General features: G+C 44.0%; 1 protein-coding gene and 1 long non-coding RNA gene across 2 annotated transcripts in view; one reads left to right on the forward strand and one right to left on the reverse strand.

The window, feature by feature from the left end:
* The window catches only part of f9b (coagulation factor IXb), a 37925-nt gene that overhangs the window by 10722 nt on the left and 5172 nt on the right, over positions 1-22031 (reverse strand). Inside the window, exons 3-6 of the mRNA XM_034178099.1 lie at positions 3167-3191; positions 2970-3083; positions 2697-2828; positions 2017-2411 (exon numbers count right to left, since the gene is read on the reverse strand). Of these exons, the coding sequence (XP_034033990.1) occupies positions 2017-2411; positions 2697-2828; positions 2970-3083; positions 3167-3191 (666 nt within the window). The remainder of the gene's footprint in view (positions 1-2016; positions 2412-2696; positions 2829-2969; positions 3084-3166; positions 3192-22031) is intronic.
* On the forward strand, positions 911-15690 carry LOC117517171. Its single transcript, XR_004562671.1, has 3 exons — positions 911-1098; positions 3782-3787; positions 15676-15690. It is a non-coding gene; the product is annotated as an uncharacterized LOC117517171 (long non-coding RNA).

The raw sequence follows: 22031 nt of genomic DNA on the forward strand, positions 1-22031 counted from the left end.
GACTCCAGATAAAGCGAAAGAAAATGGATGGATGGATATTTCAATTTATTTAAAATTTTAATTTATTTAATTTATACAGTGCCAAATCACAACAAAGCTGCCTCAAGGCAGCACATTTATACCAGCACATACGGTGCATCTGGAAAGTATTCACAGCGCTTCACTTTTTCTACATTTTTTTATGTTACAGCCTTATTCCAAAATGGATGAAATTCATTTTTCCCCTCAAAATTCTACACACAATACCCACAATGACAATATGAAAAAAAGTGTTTTGTTTTTTTTTCCAAATGTAATGATAATAATAATAATAAAAAACAAAGAAATCACACATACATAAGTATTCTCAGCCTTTGCCATGAAACTCAAAATTGAGCTCAGGTGCATCCTGTTTCCACAGATCATCCCTGAGATGTTTCTACAGTTTAACTGGAGTCCACCTGGGGTAAATTCAGTTGATTGGACATGATTTGGAAATGCTCACACCTGCCTACATATAAGGTCCCACAGTTGCCAGCTTATGTCAGAGCACAAACCAAGCATGAAGTCAAAGGAATTGTCTGTAGTCCTGTGAGACAGGATTGTCTTGAGGCACAAATCTGGGGAAGGATACAGAAACATTTCTGCTTATTTGAAAGTCCCAATGAGCACAGTGGTCTCAATCATCTGTAAATGGAAGAGGTTCTGATCCACCAGGACTCTTCCTGGAGCTGGCCATCCATTGAAATTGAGCGATCAGGAGAGAAGAGCCTTAGTTAGGGAGGTGACCAATAACCCAATGGTCACTCTGTCAGAGCTCCAGCATTCTTCTGTGGAGAGAGGAGAACCTTCCAGAAGGACAACCATTTCTGCAACAATCCACCAATCAGGCCTGTATGGTAGCGTGGCCAGACAGAAGCCACTCCTTAGTAAAAGGCAAATAGCAGCCCACCTGGAGTTTGCCAAAAGACAACTGAAGGACTCTCTGACCATGAGAAACAAAATTCTTTGGTCTAATGAGACAAAGATTGAACTCTTTGGTGTGAATGTCAGGTATCATGTTTGAAAGAAACCAGGCGCTATCCCTACAGTGAAGCATGGTGGTGGCAGCATCATGCTGTGGGGATGTTTTTCAGCAGCAGAAACTGGGAGACTAGTCAGGATTGAGGGAAAGATGAATGCAGCAAAGTACAGAGACATCCTGGATGAAAACCTGCTCCAGAGCGCTCTTGACCTCAGACTGGGGCGACGGTTCATCTTTCAGCAGGACAATGACCCTACGTACACAGCCAAGATATCAAAGGAGTGGCTTCAGGCAACTCTGTGAATGTCCTTGAGTGGCCCGGCCAGAGTCTAGACCTGAATCTGATTGAACATCTCTGGAGAGACCTGAAAATGGCTGTGCACCGACGCTCCCCATCCAACTTGATGGAGGTTGAGAGTTGTTGTACAGAGGAAAGCAAAACTGCCCAAAGATAGGTGCATCAAGGTTGTGGCATCATATCCAAGAAGACTTGAGGCGGTAATTGCTGAATCAACAAAGTATTGACCAAAGGGTTTGAATACTTATGTACACGTGGTTTCTTAATTTTTTATTTTTAAAAAATTTGCAAAAATTCCAAAAGCTTTCATGTTGTCATTAAGGGGTTCTGTGAGTAGAAGTTTTAGGAAGAAAATGAATTTACTCCATTTTGGAATAAGGCTGTAACATAACAAAATGTGGAAGATGTAACGTGTTTTGAATGCTTTCCAGATGCACTGTACGTGCCTCATTGTTGAGGACTCCAGCACCTGGAGACGGCCAAAGGGCGCATCACTTGGCTGTGGCAGATGGGGGGTTATTTTCGAGATGTAGGGATACATTGGTTGTCTGCCTTGGTGCTTGCCAGCCAGGACCTGGGGTTGTTCTGTGTTGTGGTGTATGTGGCCAAGTGCAGCATCAGTGCATGCTCTCAGACTTGGCTTGACTTAATATATCTAGAAACAGATCAAGTACCTTGAAGTTTTCTCTCAGTTCTGCATCACACAGTACTGTACCTGCCAAGGTATCTCTCCAGAAATGGCTGTGTCACCTCCCACAATCCTCTGGTCAGAGTTGATTTGTTCAACGACGGTGGGAAGAGTGGGGAAAAAAGCCCAAAAAGGCAGGCGCCCTTTCTCCACGGGGGCTTGAGTAATGTCAGAAGCCTCAGTCGGCGCTACAGTGGACTGTACTGACAGAGGTTCTGCTGCAGACATGTTGAACAGATCGGACTCATTCTTTGAAATCTCATAATCATCATACATCTCTGGAAAAATGATGTCATCATAGTCATCCTGCAGGGTTGTGTTGGAAGTGTAGTTTGTCCCAGAGACTTGTGTCTTGCTTGCTGATCGTACATTTAGGACTGAGCCGGTGGTGGAGGTGTTCACATGACCACAGCTGAATTGTTCTGAGCAGTGAATAAAAGTAAAACAAAGAAATATATTCCACTTTATTCCTCTGATTTAATGTGAAATTGTTTGTTGCATAATACAGTGTGAAATTTGAATGTTGATTGTGCAATTAAGGATGACTGATCTGCAATATTTTACAATATTTTGTGACCATGGCAATGTGCAGCTAAACTGGGAGCAAACTTATGGAAAAAGGTTTGATAAAAATAGAGTTCTTAAAAATAGCACAAGAACAAGCCCTTCCCCGAAAGCTGCCCGAGGCTCATTATTTTCAATCTCACTTGCAGGTTCACAGCTTCTCTTGTTCGGGCCAAGTTTGTAACCAGCTGCACAGCGGCACAGGGCTCGGTCTGACTGCATCACACAGAAATGAGAGCATCCGCCATTGTTGACTGAACACTGCTGGGTCACCTCTGAGAAGCAGAGAAGAAGAAGAAGAAGAAGAAGAAGAAGACAAATAAGCCTACCTCTTCATTTTAGGATTTGAAGTGATCACAAAATACACATTGGTGACATGGAGTAAAGAATACTGTCTGCATATCTGTCACACTCACCGATCTCACAGTCCTTCCCACTAAAGTTTGGTTGGCACCAACAAACGTATGCACTCATTTTGTCTTGACAAACACCTCCGTTCTGACAGGGGGATGGCTGACACTGGTCACCATCTACACACGCAAACACTCAGTTTACATGCTTCACATGTAGAGTCAACACAGTCAGCCTGCATAATTTATTTATTTAGTCTTACCAATGTAGGTGGTCCAGAATTCCATCTGAAGGAGGAAAACGAAATGACAGTAACAAACTTCTTACGCACTTTAGGAAAATGGATATTTTCATAATTCACATTACCTCATGTTTTTTTTTTTAGTAAAAATCAGATTCATGTGCACATCCAATTTGAATCAGATTCCGTGTTGCAAGGCATTAGTTGCATGAAATATGCTTTTTCCAAATCCGTTTCAAGCCTAATTTGTAGAAGTCACTGTATCGTTCTCTCTCTCTCTCTCTCTCTCTCTCTCTCTCTCTCTCTCTCTCTCTCTCTCTCTCTCTGCTCCAGTTAGTTTTTACTGTTTTAACTGCAAACCAATAAAATCCCACGCTGGTTGATCCAAAAAGAAAACATTTGACATGAAATGTGTTTGAGACATGCTGTCGGGTGACAACCGTTGTACAGCTGAATGAGGGAGAGAGAGTAAGATCAAGAGAGATGGAGGGCAAGAGGAAATGCACACACACACCCAAACTAACTTATAAAGTCAGACACGCTCACACACTTCGAGTCAGTCGTGCTTCAGACGTACGGTGTGAAGCGTTTCTTCTCTGCTATGGGAAAGTGGGGAGAGAGGTTAAGGTCACACAGCTGAAGGTTCCCCCATTCAAATATGTTGTTTCATGCTCTGTCCACATGCCCCACTGGGCACTGTTTCATTACTATAGCAGCCGATGTAGATCAGAGCTTGCGCTACAGGACACACAGATCAGATTTCATCTTTTGCTATATATATATATATATGTGTGTGTGTGTGTGTGTGTGTAATGTGGACAGTCAGTCAATCAGTGCAATCAGAAAAGAATAATATCTCTAATAAATCCAATTTGAACAGGAAGTCAGAATAAAGCCTAAAAAGCACCACGTGCTTTAATGTTTTCCAGATGATTCGCTGGTGCAGCCTGATGATATCTGCTCTACTGGTTATATATGTACAGTGGGGTAAAAAAGTATTTAGTCAGCCCCTGATTGTGCAAGTTCTCTTACTTAGAAAGATGAGAGAGGTCTGTAATTCTCAACATAGGTACACTTCAACTATGAGAGACAAAATGAGAAAAAAAAATCCAGAAAATCACATTGTAGGATTTTTAAAGAATTTAACTGTAAACTATGGTGGCCACCCACAAACAAGCAAGGTTTCTGGCTCCTGTAGAAGAATTTTTAGGTCCTTATTTGAACTATGATGAACTATCAAGTGTCCTGATCCGAACTGTATGTCCTCTGGTTGAACTAGCAGGTGTTCAACCCAAAAAAGGACTCTATTAGTCATTCAGTCTGTCAGGGGCTTTCCAAGGCCTTTTAGGTGCTTTCCCGCAGGCCACGTGCGAGGGGCCTCGGGCCAGCTGCACCTGTGGCTGAGGCCACGTGCGGGGGGCCTCAGGCCAGCTGCACCTGTGGCTGAAGGTCTTTTAAAAAAATCAGTTGTAAATCCTTCACGTTTTAATGGGAGCGTTTGTCACATTGAAATAATGGCCTAACACCTGCTTAGGGTTCACTAGAGGACGCTTCCAATAGAAAACCATGTCTTGGGAATGAAATAAATAAAAAAGTCGAAGGAGGAGCGATGCCCGCGGGTCTCCAATAAATAGATGAGCGCGGTTGTCATATAGTCAGTCTCTCTAGAGGACTCAGTTTGTCTAAGCTCTGTGTCGAAGGCTTAAATAAACTTAAAAACTCTGTGCATTTTATCTTGCTTAAGGCTGAATTATTCTAAAGTGTTGTGTCCTTTTCTAGCATATCACTTGCAATTAGTTTGTGTTATCTAAAAGACGACATCCCGAGAAGACTAAAGACGAACCACGACAGAAGTTGGCGAGCCAGCTTCAGGAGGGTCCAGGGGCATTCCGGCAGCCTGGGGCAGTCCAGCTCATCCCTCCAGACCGTAAATAACAGTGATCACAACTAAAAGGTAAGCAGAAACCTTTTATAACTTCTGCACGATCTGGAGGAGTGAGTCGGGATTTCCGCCCAAGTTGACAGGTGATATTTTTAATTGCCTCTTACCCAAAAGAACCTGGACTAAGAAAATTGATAAGAAACTAAAAAAAGATAAGATTGAAAATTATCAGGCCTTGTAGATAAAATGCTCAGAAGGTGTGTGTGTTCCCGGGAAAAAGAATGTCTGTGTGAGTGAAAGGTCAGAGAACTAACCTGGATGCTTGGGGAATAATTGGTGTTGAAATTTGTTACTAACGTGCCGGCTGATAGCATGCGCTGTAGGGGTTAATTTAGGGGAGTATACTGACAAATAGATACAAGGTAATACAAGGTTATTTAAAGAGTTTAACAGAGACTGAAGTGAAATAAGTGAGAAAAAAGAGTTTAACAAGAGAATACGTGCAGAGAAAGCACAAGATAAGCGCCTGAGGGGGCGCAGTAGAAATACCGTACGTGATAAAGAGATTTAAAGAGAAAAGTGCAAAGTAGCACAGCTGACAGTAAGTAAAAGAGCTCAATAAAGGATGTCATTTTTTAAGAAAAGAGAAAAACTATAAAAAAAATATAAAATAAATAGAGAGTTAGTGCAGAATACATGAGAGCTACTGAAGCAGAAAATAGTGCAGTAAGGCACCAAATACACGCTTGTGGGGCGTGGGAGAAGAATAAGTAATTAAGTACACAGTAATATGAGTTTTTTATAAGAAAAGAAAAAGAGAATATTTTCAGTGCAAAGGCACATTAAGCTCACGAGGAGCTCAGTAAGTGAAAAAAAAAGTAGAAGAAAGTGCAGAAAGGCACAGGATACGCACGCGAGGTGCGGTAAGGCGTAGAAGTAAATGAAATATTGTACGCTCAAAGAGTAGCTTGTTAAGAAAAAAAAATAAATAATATATGAGTTGCTGGCAGCGCCGGAGAAGCTGTCTAACGTGAAGAAGAGATACATACTTAAACAGAACACATTGGTGTTAAGTGAATAAAAAGGTTGTTTAAAGCCGCGGAGTAAAGGGTGGCAGAAGTCTAGATAGAGATATATAGAAAGTTGTTTTTAATAATTTTTGTGTATAAAGCTTTTGAAAATTGGTGTGTGGGAGAGTAAAAGTAAGCGGGGAGTTGCAGGCAAACCTGTGAGGGCTTGCAGGCTGGCTGACATACAAGATTAATGTAAAGAGTACGAGACGGAGGAGGCGTTTAGACCCAACAGGAGGACTTGGGAGGTGCATGACAGGCAAAGAGAAAAAGTGAGAAACAGAGACAGTGGGGAAAAAGACAGGAGAAGAGACTGCTATGTAAATACAGAGAAGGTAGATATTATTTCAAAGAAAGAAAACTAATAAACAAACATAGCAGAAAAAGATGAGAAGCAGAAAGTTAAAAAATTAGAAGGAAAATAGAAAGTCGGGAGCAAAGACATTAGGAAGTGTTAGGGTTGTAAGAGGAGTAAAGAAATAAAATTGGTTATAAATCAAAAGAGTTAAAACTTAGATTATAGTGAAAAAGCTGACAGACTGATCAATGCTTGGGACAGTCTTTGATGGGAGACTTAAGTGATGATGAAACAATACTCCCAGAACATTACTTGACTGACGGAGACATCGAAACCCAGGGAATCAGGACACATTTTTGGCTGGAAAGGACCTATTTTGACAGTGTAGGAGCAGAACATTGGCAGGACGAACAAGAGATCAATCAGAAATTATGGCAGATTACTAAGGTAATCAATCTGAAGCAAAAGAAAGAACAATTCCCTCTGATTAATTGGGAGCTGCTGATAAGACGTCTGTGGCATCAGGGTTTAACCCCGTGGCTGGAGCTGCTTTGTGCTGATCCTAATAAAGAAATTAGCATACCATTAAATCATTTAATAACACTACCAACCGATCCAGGTGAAGAACTGTTTCCTAGGTTGACTCTGACTGTGGTCCCAAGGAAGGTTCGGTGGGAAACAGGTAAATTTTCATATTTAGTTAAAGAAAAAGAAGACGGGCATAACAGTTGGAAATTTAATCCTTTTAAGGGTTTAAAATACAAAACAGGTGTTACAGCCAGCAAGTTATTGGTCTGGATCAGGACAGCCCCTGAGGGACTACCAGAGCACCATAGAAACATCTCACATAGCGTTTGTCAGGGTTACATGGGTAACTCTCAAGGTCAAGGTCGGGAAAGTACCCCGCTAGACTTAGTACTAAGAAAATATCCAGGAAAACGCACTAAGGCCAACCAATGTATGAGAAAGTGGCACAAAAGGTCACATGGGGGCAGGCAATGGCCTTTGGAGGGATCATTTGATCCGGTGATGTGTGAAGCAGTTGCGGTAGAAATACAGAAAAAAGAAAGATCAGCAGAAGAACGTAAATAACAACAAAAAACGCACTGAAGAAAAAGAAGTTTTGGCCTTGTTCAAGCAGGAAGCACAGAGGCTACAGCAGAAAAGAGAAAAAATGACAGAGGAAAGATCCAAAGAGACTAAAGCCAATGCACCGAGCTGGGAAGCAGAGCCACCCCCATATAAACGTCATGATATGGGAAAGACAGCTGGACAATTTGTATTAGGAACTCGTGAAGAGGACCAAGGCATGGATGTGGAGGGCAAATTCACACTGACACTAAAAGCTCGAGAGCCACAAGGAGACAGGTCCTCAGTCTGTCAAATGGATCATACAAGGTCTCCAAGTCCGAAAGTAGGTGGTCGCTCACCACGACCAGCAGGGGGGGGCCACAAATAACAGTGACACGGAGGCAGACGAGGATAAAGAGAGAGACCTGAAGGCTCCGCCTGCACATCGAGGTCCACTGAAAACCGTCCCCTCCCACCATAAGTCAGCCGACTGGACCTTCACAGGCTATAGAGGCTCCGAAGAGTGGCACAAGAGCTTCTGTGACACACTGGATCTGGCCAGAAGAGATAATGAAGAACTAGCTGAGCAGCTTCGGCTAGCGAAGGAAAGAATACAAAGACATAGGGACGCCGAGGAAAGAAGAATATTACAACAATCGACGCCCAATCAAGGGAATCACATTATACAGCCACCCACCCGAAAAATTTCTGGTGAGATCGTCATTGAGAGTGCAAAAGAGGCCCGACTCAGGCAAAGACAACAATGTGTAGCCAAAGACATAGCGGCTTTAGAACAGAATATAACCGACTGGATGGACTGCCTGGAACCAGTCAGTCGCACTCGATCTGGAAGACAGTATGGAGCCCCCCACAGAAGAAGAGGAGGACGAAGACCTCATATGCCCATTGGTGGTTAGAAATGGTCATCATGTGTATAACCCATGGAGCTGGACAGACATGGTGGGGCTGGCCAACAGACTGCCAGACATCACCCAAGGAGCTGGGAGATGGATAACTGCCTTAGAAGAAGGCACTGCAGGGGTAACCTTGTCTTTAGGTGACATAAAAGCCTTGCTAATGCATGTAATGGGAAAACATGACACTGAAGAATTAGCAGGAAAGGTTGGACTAACACAGATGATGGGCACTAATCAACATGATGAAGTCCCCTTTAATCGCTATAGAAACTCCATGTGGGAAGGACTGAGAAGAAAGTACCCTGAGGTCTTGGATCCCTCTAAATTGGATGATGAGGAGTGGACACCTGAAGAGTGCCCAAAGAAGTTCCTGCACCGATTCCAGAAGAGATGGGCGGAGGAAACAGGAAATGCATGGAACCATTCTCCAGCAACTGAAATCCTGTTTAAAATAACTGTAAAAAAGGCTCTACCAGATGAGGTTCAGAAAGCCCTAGATGGAGTCGTGGGACTATCAAAAATGAATTGGGCTTTATACTCTGAGCATATTTGTCATATTTGTCTACAAGAAAGAAAAACAAAAGGAAGAAGATGCAGCAAAATCCCTGACGAAAAAATTGGTGCAGATGCAGTTGGGAGAGCTAACCAAAGTCAAGAAAGAAAAAACAAAGACCCAGGCACCAATGATGACCCCTGTTCCTTCTGAGCCGGCAAGCACAGGCCCTACGGCAAACACTGCTGCCACCATACAGGCACCTGTGGTAACAGCCACACAGAGCCCCCAGGGAGCAGCAGGGAGCACTGCTGCAGGAGAAGTCTCAGCACCAGTGGAGCATCACTATCACTACCATAGCACTGGCACACCCGGAAATGGACCCACCTACAGTCATGGGTGGAGAGGAGAGTCACGGAACTTTCAAGGTCAAAGAGGAGGGTGGCGAAGAGGATCTCGCCAACCTTCATTTGGAAGCAGATTCCAGAACTCAGCTCCCAGGAACAGTCAAGCGGGACCGCCTATGGGACCAACACCCCCAATAGGGGATCAACCCTCTAATGAGTGTTGGAGCTGTGGACAACCTGGACATCGAATGAGAAATTGTCCGGCCCGACCTTGGGTTGGACCCTCTGCCTATTGGCAATAGGGAGGCCTAGAGAAGACAGAGGGGGAAACGGTGGCATTGGCTATTTCGATGATACCTAAGGAAGAGCCAACCGTCACCGTTAATATACAAAACAGAGATTTCCCTTTCATGGTGGATACAGGGGCAACATACTCTTGCATAGGGAAAATGGGCGCTCATCTCCCCCTCTCTGGGTCTGTAATTAAGACCATCGGCTTCTCTGGGAAGACTCAAATAATACCTTTTACACGCCCACTTCCTGTAACGATTGCAGGAAAAACAATTGAAGCACCCCTGTTATACTCACAAAATACACCTGTGAATTTGCTGGGAAGAGACATTTTATGTAAGCTACAAACCCAGATAGTGTGTACCCATCAAGGACTGCAAATACACTTTCCTGACGAAGCACTCGCCAACATTATGGTGCTTATGGACATGGAAAACAAGGTCCGACCTGTGCAACCCATGGTATACTGGCTGAAGTTACAACCAGAAAATTCAAATCTTCAACTGGAATGGGAAAAATGGAAGCCCTGGGCAGAACAACACTATGAAGCAGTATATACACCTAGTTTACCTTTACATGTCACCCTGATGTTCGATGCCAAACAAGAACAAACTGACTATGCATGCTGCTGGGATGCATTGATGAATCAACGGCTGTTTCACATAACCACCACAGAAATTTATTTAGGCCCCCAAGGGGCCGCAGCTTCTGTCAAGCTAACTTCAGCTGAACAACAATGGTATCAAGTGCCGAATGCCACGCCTCATGTGACCCTTTTAGTCTCAGAAAAGTACGAATCCCATGACCTAGGTCCAATGGTAAAGACAGCCTCAGAAGTTGAAGAATGGCAAAACATGGAAAGTCCACAAGTACATCTGTCAAAAGACCAGCAGTTTATACAAATTAATTTAAAAGTAAATGATGAGGCTATAGCTCAAAAAGTGGAGCTCAATCCTAGACCAGAGGGACAGATGGTGTTATCGGCCCAACAAGAGAAATTGTTAGAGCAAATACCACCAGTGGTGTGGTCCAAAAGCAAAACAGATGTAGGACTAGTAAAAACAGCCTTACCAGTAAAAATAAAAGTAAAACCGGGAGCAAAACTGCCTCACCAAAGGCAGTATCCATTAAAACCTCAGGCTATTGAAGGCATAAAACCAGTAATTAAGGGACTAATGGCAGCTGGAGTTTTAATAAAAACTACAAGCCCATGCAATACTCCTATCTACCCTATCCCTAAAAACAATACCAAAGAGTATCGGCTGGTACATGATCTGCGTCCTATCAATGCAATAATAGAAATGGATGCACCTATAGTACCTGATCCGCATACTATACTATCAAGCATCCCTGCTGGAGCAAAATGGTACACAGTAATTGATCTGTGTTCAGCCTATTTCAGTGTGCCTGTGCACCCAGACTCACAACATTTGTTTGCATTCACATTTCTGGGACAACAGCTAACGTATACACGGCTACCTCAGGGACTGAACCTGTCCCCAGCCATCTTTAACAAAGTCCTGGCTGAAAATTTACAACACCTTGACATACCCAGTACATTGGTGCAATATATGGATGATCTCCTTATTGCATCAGAGACTCAAGAACAGTGTGAAAAAGATTCATTAATTGTATTGCATGCATTGGCAGATGGAGGTCATAAAGTAAGTAAGGACAAATTGCAGTTCTGCAAACAACAAGTAGAATACTTGGGAAGACAGTTGTGTGGGACCACGCGATGTATAGCCCCAAGCCAAGTGGAGGCTATAATCAAGGCTCCCAAACCCCAAACAGTGGGACAGATGCTTTCATTCCTTGGGATGACAGGGTACAGTCGGCCGTGGATTTGTGATTATGCTATAAAAACTGCACCTTTGCGTGCCATGATTAGAGCAGTGGGGCAAACAAGCAATGCAGCTCTCCTCGTCTGGACAGATGAGGCAACGGGAGCTTTTGAGGCCCTGAAAACAGACATGCAATCTGGTCCCGCGTTAGGTAACCCAGATTATGGGAAACCTTTCCATTTGTATGTTACTGAAAAAGCTGGTTATGCTTGTGCTGTACTAATGCAGGAAACAAATGAAGGAAAACAACCATTGGCCTATTATAGTACAAAGCTTGACAACATTGAAACAGGATTGCCACCATGCTATCAGGGTCTAGCAGCAGCTGCCTTTGCATTTCAAAAAGCATCATCCATAATCATGGGACATGCAGTAACGTTGTACACGTCGCATCAGTTACATGCCCTGCTAACCAGTCAACGTTTTGTCTTAACACAAGCTAGACGCACTGGATATGAAGTTGTGTTGTCCGCTCCAGAAATAACAATACAACGTTGTCACACGGTGAATCCCGCCACCAAATTGACCACACCGTTAGATGGTACTCCACATAACTGTGTGGCAGAGACAGAGAAATTTTTGAGAGCCAGAGAACATTTGTATAATCACGCCATAGATGCAGATCTAACCCTGTTCGTGGACGGCTCATGCTTTCGGGATGCCGCGGGATTGCATGCGGGTATGGGGATTGTTAAACTAAACACGGATGGCGAGACCTTTGAATTACTGGAGTCCCAAGGAATTGATCAGCCTTGTTCAGCCCAACTGGCAGAAATCAAAGCCTTAACTATGGCTTGCCAGATAGCTAAAGATCAACGTGTTAATATCTACACAGACTCAGCCTACGCTTATGGCGTATGTCATGTACATGCAAACATTTGGAAACAAATGGGATTCCTGAGAGCAGATGGCACCCCTGTCACTCATGGAGAAGCGATTTCCCAACTGTTACAAGCTCTCCAATTACCGTCTGAGATAGCCATCATTAAATGTGCAGGTCATCAAAAGAATAATAACATCATAGCTCAAGGTAACAACCTAGCAGATGACGCAGCTCGCAAAGGAGCACAAGGGGAAAATATGTTTCCCCTGCTAACCATCCAAGATTGTGCCCCACTGGTTTCACTTGACGCACTGATAGTGGCTCAAAGTAGGGCCAGTGGAGAAGAAAAACGAATGTGGGTTAAACGAGGCGCTATTGAGACACGCAGTCAGGGGCCAGCGGACAAGCTGTGGCGCAGTAGTCATGGACATTTTGTGTTACCCACCAATTTATTACGACATGCAATCATTTGGGCCCACGGACCCGATCATTGTTCGCGAGTCCAAATTATGAACAAACTAAAAGCTGTCTGGTGGTCACCATATATGGCAGCTACAGTGGACCGTTTGTTGAATGAGTGTGAGGTATGTGCACAGTACAATGTCCGGAAATCATTCACAGCCCCTTTAGCCCACATTCCGGTCCCTGATGGGCCATTCAGACATCTTATGATGGATTTCATAGACATGGGAGCTGAAAATCGAGTTAAACGAATGAGATATGTTTTGGTAGTGATATGCAGATTCAGCCGATGGATTGAGGCAGTAGCCTCTGCAAATCAAGACCATAAAACGGTAGCCAAATTCTTGTGCCGAGATGTCTTTCCAAGATTTGGCATTCCAGATACTATCTCATCTGACAACGGTAGGGCTTTTGTAGCCAAGGTTACACAAGAAACATTCAAACAATTGGGTATCAAACAGAAATTTGGGTGTGTTTATCACCCTCAATCAAATGGGGCGGTGGAACGGGCTAATGGCATTTTAAAGAACAAACTAGCAAAAATCATAGCAGACAGCAATGGCAAACTAACCTGGCTGGATGCGTTGCCGCTTGCTTTATTGTCAATGCGCTCACAAACTAACCGACTAACCCATTTGACACCATTTGAAGCTCTTACAGGTCGGCCGATGCCTATTCCATACCTGAGAGGACCCTACGAAGGACCATCGCTGGAGCAGCTACAAGACGAATGGCATAATTATCTGAGACAGTTAACCCAAATACACAAAACTATCTTTTTGCAGGTCAAAGGCGCTACAGAAGACAGAGAAGCAGAGATTCCACTCGAAAATCAGAGCATCCAGCCTGGTGATCTGGTTTACGTCAAAGTGTTCAAAAAGAAGTGGGACAGGCCCCGCCGAGAAGGTCCTTTTAAAGTTATTCTTGCCTCACGTACAGCAGTCAAAGTAGACGGTAAGGACACTTGGTTTCATTTAAACCACTGCTGTAGGGTTGGTGGCCCAGCGCCCCTGCGGCCTCGGCAAGCTCGTCTTAGCAGAGCCGCCGGGCCAAGGGGGGAAGCAAGAGAAGCCAGAGACCCTACAGCAGCACTGAGGGACGGCCACGCCTCCCTGCAGCCAGAAGAAGCACCGAGGGAAGGCCACGCCTCCCTGCAGCCAGGCGAACACCGGCCAAGGCGCTCACAGAGACTGATTGAACAAAGACGACGCACAGCTTCGGAGAGTAGTGGATCCCTGCCAGATAGAGCAGTGACAGACTCAGATGCAGACTCAGAAACAACTGGAGACGCAGGCCAACAGACAGACAGAAATACAGACCGACAGATAGACAGGCCACAGGAGACATCAGACTCGGACAGCAACTTAGTAGATTCACCGACAGAAGAACCACAGGAAGTACAACCCAGACAAAGCACAGATACACCACACATCCCTAGTGACAGCTCATCTAGTGACGGCTCACTCAGTAGCACATCTAGTAGCACATCTCAACAGTCATCAGAGCAATGATTAAGGAATTATTCAAGGGATTGACAATACTACTGGCGGTCAGTATGGGAGAAAATAGACATCCAAAACATACAACAGACTGTGCCATGGCCATGGCCGCAATAGCAGCTAAACAAGGCATTCTAAACACAGGAAAAACATATAGGAGGAGGGAACACTCAACATAGAGGTAATTTGTGATAAAGGAGGATGCAGGGAAACCAAGCAAGACATAACTGTTACAGTACATGAAGCCACAAAATGGGTAAAAATCAAACCAAGGAAAAAGAGGACAATTAGAAGCCTAGAAACAAGCAGTCACTTAGGGAGATGGGATCCCAGTACAGACCTAGCCCACACACAAGGGTTGAAGACCAATTTATTTTACCAATGGTTGAAATTTTCGGCTAGGCAGATCAGTGAAAAGCCTTGCATAGCCTGTCACCGGAAAGGTGTGATACCTCAGGCTAAACCCCTACCTGATATCAACAACTGTTATAGGAGCCCCCAACATAACTCAGACCAAGCAGAGTGCTATACACAATGTGTTATGAAAATGGCAGTAGGTGATGAAAAATATGCTGCCGACAGTAAACTTTGTCCAGTGCCCCTAAGTACAGAAGGAACCGTTCCACCTATGATTAAAATAGAGAAAGGGATGATACACCCATTCTGTATAGCTAAAGGCTTAGTAGCACAATACATAAGCGATTGGCAGGTAGGGACAACCCAGCCAAAACACCACATACAGTGTATGCAAAAGCAGCAAGAATACAAACCGGCCAAAACAGCATGGAACATTACCGTCTGTCACACCCTGCCAGCAGCAGGTATACAGTGTGAACAAATAGTACCGGCCACAGGGGGGTCTGTAATTGGACTGAATCTCACCCATGCTTCATGAGTATCTACTCCAAATTTAGCTAAGGGAACGGTACCCTTAGCTGACATCTTTTGGATATGCGGACAAAAAAGGAAACTCCTGTCATCGCTGTCCCCGAATTGGAAAGGCCTTTGTGCTCCTGTGATGCTCACAGGAGCTATAACAGTAATTGAAATGCCAAATTCAATACAACCCATGCCACAGAAACTTCGTAAGAAAAGAGGAATAATGACACTTAAAACAGACTACAACGTCACAGTAAGAAACGGGATACCAGAAGGGATACCCGACAGTTAGAAGCCATAGACAGTAGCAGAGTTAAAGCAGATGAAGACGCGGATAAATGGGGATGGGCATTGGCTCTGTTCGGGGTTACTCCAAAAATCCGTTCTAGGTTCCAGGAGGTGCAGTGGATTAATTACTTGTGGTATAATCAGCAAAGATACCTGAACTGGACATTGGCAGCAGTAGGAGCCTTAACCGAACAGCTGCACGCCACCTCGCTAATGACAATGCAAAATAGATTAGCTATCGAGATGATGATGGCTGATGAACAAGGAGTTTGTATTATGATCAAAGCCACCGAATGTTGCACAGCTATTCCCATGCGTACAGGGGAAGACGGAAATTTGACAGAGCTCTTAATCACACTTGAAGAGATGCAACAGGAACTGTTAAGTAACTCCATAGGAGGGAGAAATGAAACTGACGATTCTGGATACATTGTAGGGAATGGAATGAATATTGGCCCACTATTTTCACTGTTTGGGACTCTAAGGAGAGGGTGGATATCATGGAAAGACTGGTTATACCAGATAGGTGTAGTCTTGGCACTAACAGGGGTGGCGGTCTTGCTGGTAATATGTTGTGGTATTCCCTTGATAAAATTTCTGGTCAATAAATTGATTTCATCCACAGTAGGACAGCTCCCACTGTTAGCCATCCGAGCCCTAGAAGAAAGCACAAACGAAACAGACAGAGAACCAGAATATATGGAAATGGATGAAATACCAATTATCCTCCCCGACAGCCCCCAGCTACCTAATATTGTGGCGTACACCCCAGATAGGGAGGACTGGGATGGACCGTGCTTGGTGATATTGTAGACGAGGAAGAAGACATGCACGCACATTTACATTCACACACATGCACCCACAAAAATGAGGGATAGGATAGACAATATCTGAAAGAATGACATGGAGCTGTAATAATGAACGTATATGTATATTACTAGGACACAGGAGTATGGCTGAGAGACCAGACTCCCCTGATCAGGGATCTATGCCTGATCTGCCTCTATCAAGTCTGATTGGACTCTCAGAACTGTTTGGAGAAGAGGATATACAGGAGGGATGGTCGAGCCATGATTGGTCGCCACAGCCGCCATCCATCCAGCAGCTAAACCAGTTGGCAACAGAAGGATCTTCATCGTTCCAGCACCTGGCGATGACGGCATCACAGAATCTGCCTGCAGCAAGAGTCGGCCCAAGGACTCCACCATCACCTGAAGGACCCTTTGGACTCAGGAACACACCCCTTCCGCAGATGCCATGGAGACAGTCACATGTGCCAGTGGCAACGATACCCTCCAGGGGAGGCAGCCAAGGTCGGCCATATGCAGCAACTGCCCGAGTGCATCCTAGACCCAATTCACTGCTAGGACCTGTCCCCAGCTTTCCACCCCCAAGGCAGGAGAGATATTCCGATCAGCCCAGTACCTCTGGAGGAGGATCAGCAGGGGTGGACCTTAGTCGAACTCACCCACCAGGACAGAGGGGAGCTTTGTACAGGCTGCTAAATGCCCAGAGTGTCGCACTTGCCTGTGCGACATCAACAATACTTCCCCCACACACGAAATGCCTTCCCCCTTGAGCGCCTTGGGGCAACTGTTTGTTGTGATTTGGCGCTATATAAGAAAAAAGTTGATTGATTGATTGATTGTACTTCCTGTCCCCTGGACTGCACAACCTTAATCTGGTCATGGTCACCCCACTGGACATGGCAATCTTGGTTCGAGAGCTTCGTCTTCCACAAGAGTCTGTTCCAAAAACCTTGGAGCAGCTCCTGCCCCTCACAAATCACATTCCCCATGGGCTATTTGAGGAAATCATGCCACAACTGAGTCAGACAGCTGCATACCTGTTAAGGATACACCGTGACAATGCCAACATCTTTTGTGCTCAAGAGGGCCTCCATACTCAACTGTGTGGTCTTCAGTCTAGTATGGACATGCTAGCCAGCATGATGGAGCATATGGAAAGGGAACAGCTAGGGCTGGCCACCACCACCCTGAATGTGGGCAAGAATTCTCTGGGGGCCCTGTACAACCTGGCCAAGCAGCACAAGGAGCTGGAAAGATCCATCAGAGAACTGCACGACTGTCTGAAAGCCAGAATTCCTGATCCTTCCCCCACTACCCCTGAAAGGCCAACCTCCCCATATTCCCCAACTTCTCCCAAAACTTCAGACGCTGAGTAAATGCTGAGGAGTGCGGACTGACGTAATGGCACTGAACACGGACTATGATCTTGGTTGTTGAGTTTGAATTGCGGACTGGTTCCAGAAATCCAAGTGTAAATAAAAACAAAGAAGGATATATGTTAGTAACAAAGGTCGGGTAAATGTCTGTCCTTACCATCATCTGCGTAACACAGATAAAGCTAAATGCATACACATAGATATCACATTGCAAAGTTATAAAAAGGGGACCCTTACACGGCGTGTTTGTAGATTTAGTAGTAAAGATGCACCATAGGGACCCCTTTTTCTTAAATTATAGCATGCCTCAAGAGACATGCATTGCCTAAATTTGGCGTCTGGCCAAAAAGGGCATTAGAAAACAAGCTGAAAAAGAAGAAAAACAAAGTGGAGAATGTTGAGAAATGGCCTATAATGAAAACCATTATATGATTGACTAAGGCAAATGACTTAAGGACGGACATGAAGGGAAACCATTTATGGTGTTTATCATTTAACTAGACATAGCTGCGCTAACCTTAGAATAGTTTCTTGATTGGTTGACTAAATAGTGGTAACGTAGGGGTTATTTGATGCATTTAAATAATAAATGTGTGACGCTTTAACAAAATAATATGTAGAACCAAGTATAATGGGTTGGAGCCTCTGGTTGAGTGAGACAATAGATGCCAGAAGATGATTGGTTGCACTGATGTCAATGTAAAGCCTTTACTTTGCCATGATTAAGAGGTTGCTGTAACTTGTTTTATGTGGCCATTTTAAGTGCCTTGAATTACACCAAAACTCAATGTTTGAATGTCACCTTGCGTTGATATAATACAGCTAATTGATCACCTTGTGCCTTAGTATGTAGGTTCACCTGCACTTCAATATATTTACCGTGTGAAGTATCACTTATATTCATATCCGCACCAGAGTTATCAGTAATTCGAGTGATGTGTTTTTCTTTTTTATTGCAATGCACAAATGAGGATGTCTTGTCAGTAAACAACCCAAGAGTATAGTTGATGTAATGGGACTCTTTCGAGTCCCAGAGGAGGGACTGTAGAAGAATTTTTAGGTCCTTATTTGAACTATGATGAACTATCAAGTGTCCTGATCCGAACTGTATGTCCTCTGGTTGAACTAGCAGGTGTTCAACCCAAAAAAAGGGCTCTATTAGTCATTCAGTCTGTCAGGGGCTTTCCAAGACCTTTTAGGTGCTTTCCCGCAGGCCACGTGCGAGGGGCCTCGGGCCAGCTGCACCTGTGGCTGAGGCCACGTGCGGGGGGCCTCAGGCCAGCTGCACCTGTGGCTGAAGGTCTTTTAAAAAAATCAGTTGTAAATCCTTCACGTTTTAATGGGAGCGTTTGTCACATTGAAATAATGGCCTAACACCTGCTTAGGGTTCACTAGAGGACGCTTACAATAGAAAACCATGTCTTGGGAATGAAATAAATAAAAAAGTCGAAGGAGGAGCGATGCCCGCGGGTCTCCAATAAATAGATGAGCGCGGTTGTCATATAGTCAGTCTCTCTAGAGGACTCAGTTTGTCTAAGCTCTGTGTCGAAGGCTTAAATAAACTTAAAAACTCTGTGCATTTTATCTTGCTTAAGGCTGAATTATTCTAAAGTGTTGTGTCCTTTTCTAGCATATCACTTGCAATTAGTTTGTGTTATCTAAAAGACGACATCCCGAGAAGACTAAAGACGAACCACGACACTCCCACAGACCTGTAACTTCTTCTTTAAGAAGTTCTTCTGTCCTCCACCTGTTACCTGTATTAAAGACACCTATCCACAGCCTCAAACAGTCAGACTCCAAACTCAAACATGGCCAAGACCAAAGAGCTGTCGAAGGACACCAGGAAGAAAATTGTAGATGTGCACCAGGCTGGGAAGAGTGAATCTACAATAGTCAAGCAGTTTGGTGTGAATAAATCAACTGTGGGAGCAATTGTAAGAAAATGGAAGACATACAAGACCATTGATAATCTCCCTCAATCTGGGGCTCCACACAAGATGTCATCCTGTGGGGGTCAAATGATCTTGAGAATGGTGAACAAAAATCCCAGAACTACATGGAGGGACCTGATGAATGACTTGCAGAGAGCTGGGACCAAAGTAACAAAGGCTACACACTACGCACAGAGGGACTCAAATCCTGCAGTGACAGGCGTGTCCCCTTGCTTAAACCAGTATGTGTCCAGGCTCGTCTGAAGTTTGCCAGAGAGCATATGGATGATCCAGAAGAGGATTGGGAGAATATCATGTGGTCAGATGAAACCAAAATAGAACATTTTGGTAAAAACTCAGTTCATCATGTTTGGAGGAAGAAGAATGCTGAGTTGCATTCCAAGAACACCATACCTACTGTGAAACATGGGGGTGGAAACATCATGCTTTGGGGTTGTTTTTCTCCAAAGGGGATAGGGCGACTGACCTGTGTTAAGAGAAGAATGAACGAGGTCATGTATCGTGAGATTTTAAGCCAAAATCTCCTTCCTTCAGTGAGAGCATTGAAGATGCAACGTGGCTAGATCTTCCAGCATGACAATGATCCCAAACACACCGCTTGGGCAACAAAGGAGTGGCTCCATAAAAAGCATTTCAAGGTTCTGGAGTGGCCAAGCCAGTCTCCAGACCTCAACCCCATAGAAAATTTGTTGAGGGAGTTGAAAGTCTGTATTGCCCAGTGACAGCCCCAAAACATCACTGCTCTAGAGGAGATCTGCATGGAGGAATGGGCCAAAATACCAGCTACAGTGTATGCAAACCTGGTGAAGACTTACAGGAAATGTTTGGCCTCTGTCATTGCCAACAAAGATTATGTTACAAAGTATTGAGTTGAAATTTTATTATTGACCAAATACTTATTTTCCACCATAATTTATAATTAAATTCTTTAAAAATCCTACAATGTGATTTTCTGGATTTTTTTTTTCTTATTTTGTCTCTCATAGTTGAAGTGCACCTATGTTGAAAAATACAGACCTCTCTCATCTTTCTAAGTAGGAGAACTTGCACAATTAGGGACTGACTAAATGCTTTTTTATTCCACTGTATCCATACGTACATTAGGGTACTTCAAAAAGTTCTCAACCTCACCCAGGAAACGTCACAGAAGAAAGATTGGTCTTGCATCATTTTTTCAATACAGTTAACTTGTCATGACAGGCAGCTGCCTGGCACCAGGAGTGGCTGGACCCGCAACGCAGACTCCCAGACTAGGTTTGGGCGTGTGAGAAATTATGGTCTTTATTCCAGGCTCTGGTACACAGGTGGGTTAGTCAGCAGAGCAGAGGCACAATAAGGGTCAAGCAAAAACGCAGTCATATTCTAGCTGGGTTCTAATGCACGAGCAAACAGTTTTCAAGGATGAGGCAAAAAGGCGTGGTCAAAGACAACAGAGCAAAACATGGTACACGGCAAGGCAAAAATCAGGACTAAATTCAAAAGGCTGGAATGTGTGCAAGAATCAATCAATCAATCAATTCAATCAATTTTATTTATATAGCGCCAAATCACAACAAACAGTTGCCCCAAGGCGCTTTATATTGTAAGGCAAGGCCATACAATAATTACGTAAAAACCCCAACAGTCAAAGCAACCCCCTGTGAGCAAGCACTTGGCGACAGTGGGAAGGAAAAACTCCCTTTTAACAGGAAGAAACCTCCAGCAGAACCAGGCTCAGGGAGGGGCAGTCTTCTGCTGGGACTGGTTGGGGCTGAGGGAGAGAACCAGGAAAAAGACATGCTGTGGAGGGGAGCAGAGATCAATCACTAATGATTAAATGCAGAGTGGTGCATACAAAGCAAAAAGAGAAAGAAACACTCAGTGCATCATGGGAACCCCCCAGCAGTCTAAGTCTATAGCAGCATAACTAAGGGATGGTTCAGGGTCACCTGATCCAGCCCTAACTATAAGCTTTAGCAAAAAGGAAAGTTTTAAGCCTAATCTTAAAAGTAGAGAGGGTGTCTGTCTCCCTGATCTGAATTGGGAGCTGGTTCCACAGGAGAGGAGCCTGAAAGCTGAAGGCTCTGCCTCCCATTCTACTCTTACAAACCCTAGGAACTACAAGTAAGCCTGCAGTCTGAGAGCAAAGCGCTCTATTGGGGTGATATGGTACTATGAGGTTCCTAAGATAAGATGGGACCTGATTATTCAAAACCTTATAAGTAAGAAGAAGAATTTTAAATTCTATTCTAGAATTAACAGGAAGCCAATGAAGAGAGGCCAATATGGGTGAGATATGCTCTCTCCTGCTAGTCCCCGCCAGTACTCTAGCTGCAGCATTTTGAATTAACTGAGGGCTTTTCAGGGAACTTTTAGGACAACCTGATAATAATGAATTACAATAGTCCAGCCTAGAGGAAATAAATGCATGAATTAGTTTTTCAGCATCACTCTGAGACAAGACCTTTCTAATTTTAGAGATATTGTGTAAATGCAAAAAAGCAGTCCTACATATTTGTTTAATATACGCATTGAATGACATATCCTGATCAAAAATGACTCCAAGATTTCTCACAGTATTACTAGAGGTCAGGGTAATGCCA

Source organism: Thalassophryne amazonica, chromosome 9 (assembly GCF_902500255.1).
Source record: "Thalassophryne amazonica chromosome 9, fThaAma1.1, whole genome shotgun sequence".
NCBI lineage: Eukaryota > Metazoa > Chordata > Actinopteri > Batrachoidiformes > Batrachoididae > Thalassophryne > Thalassophryne amazonica.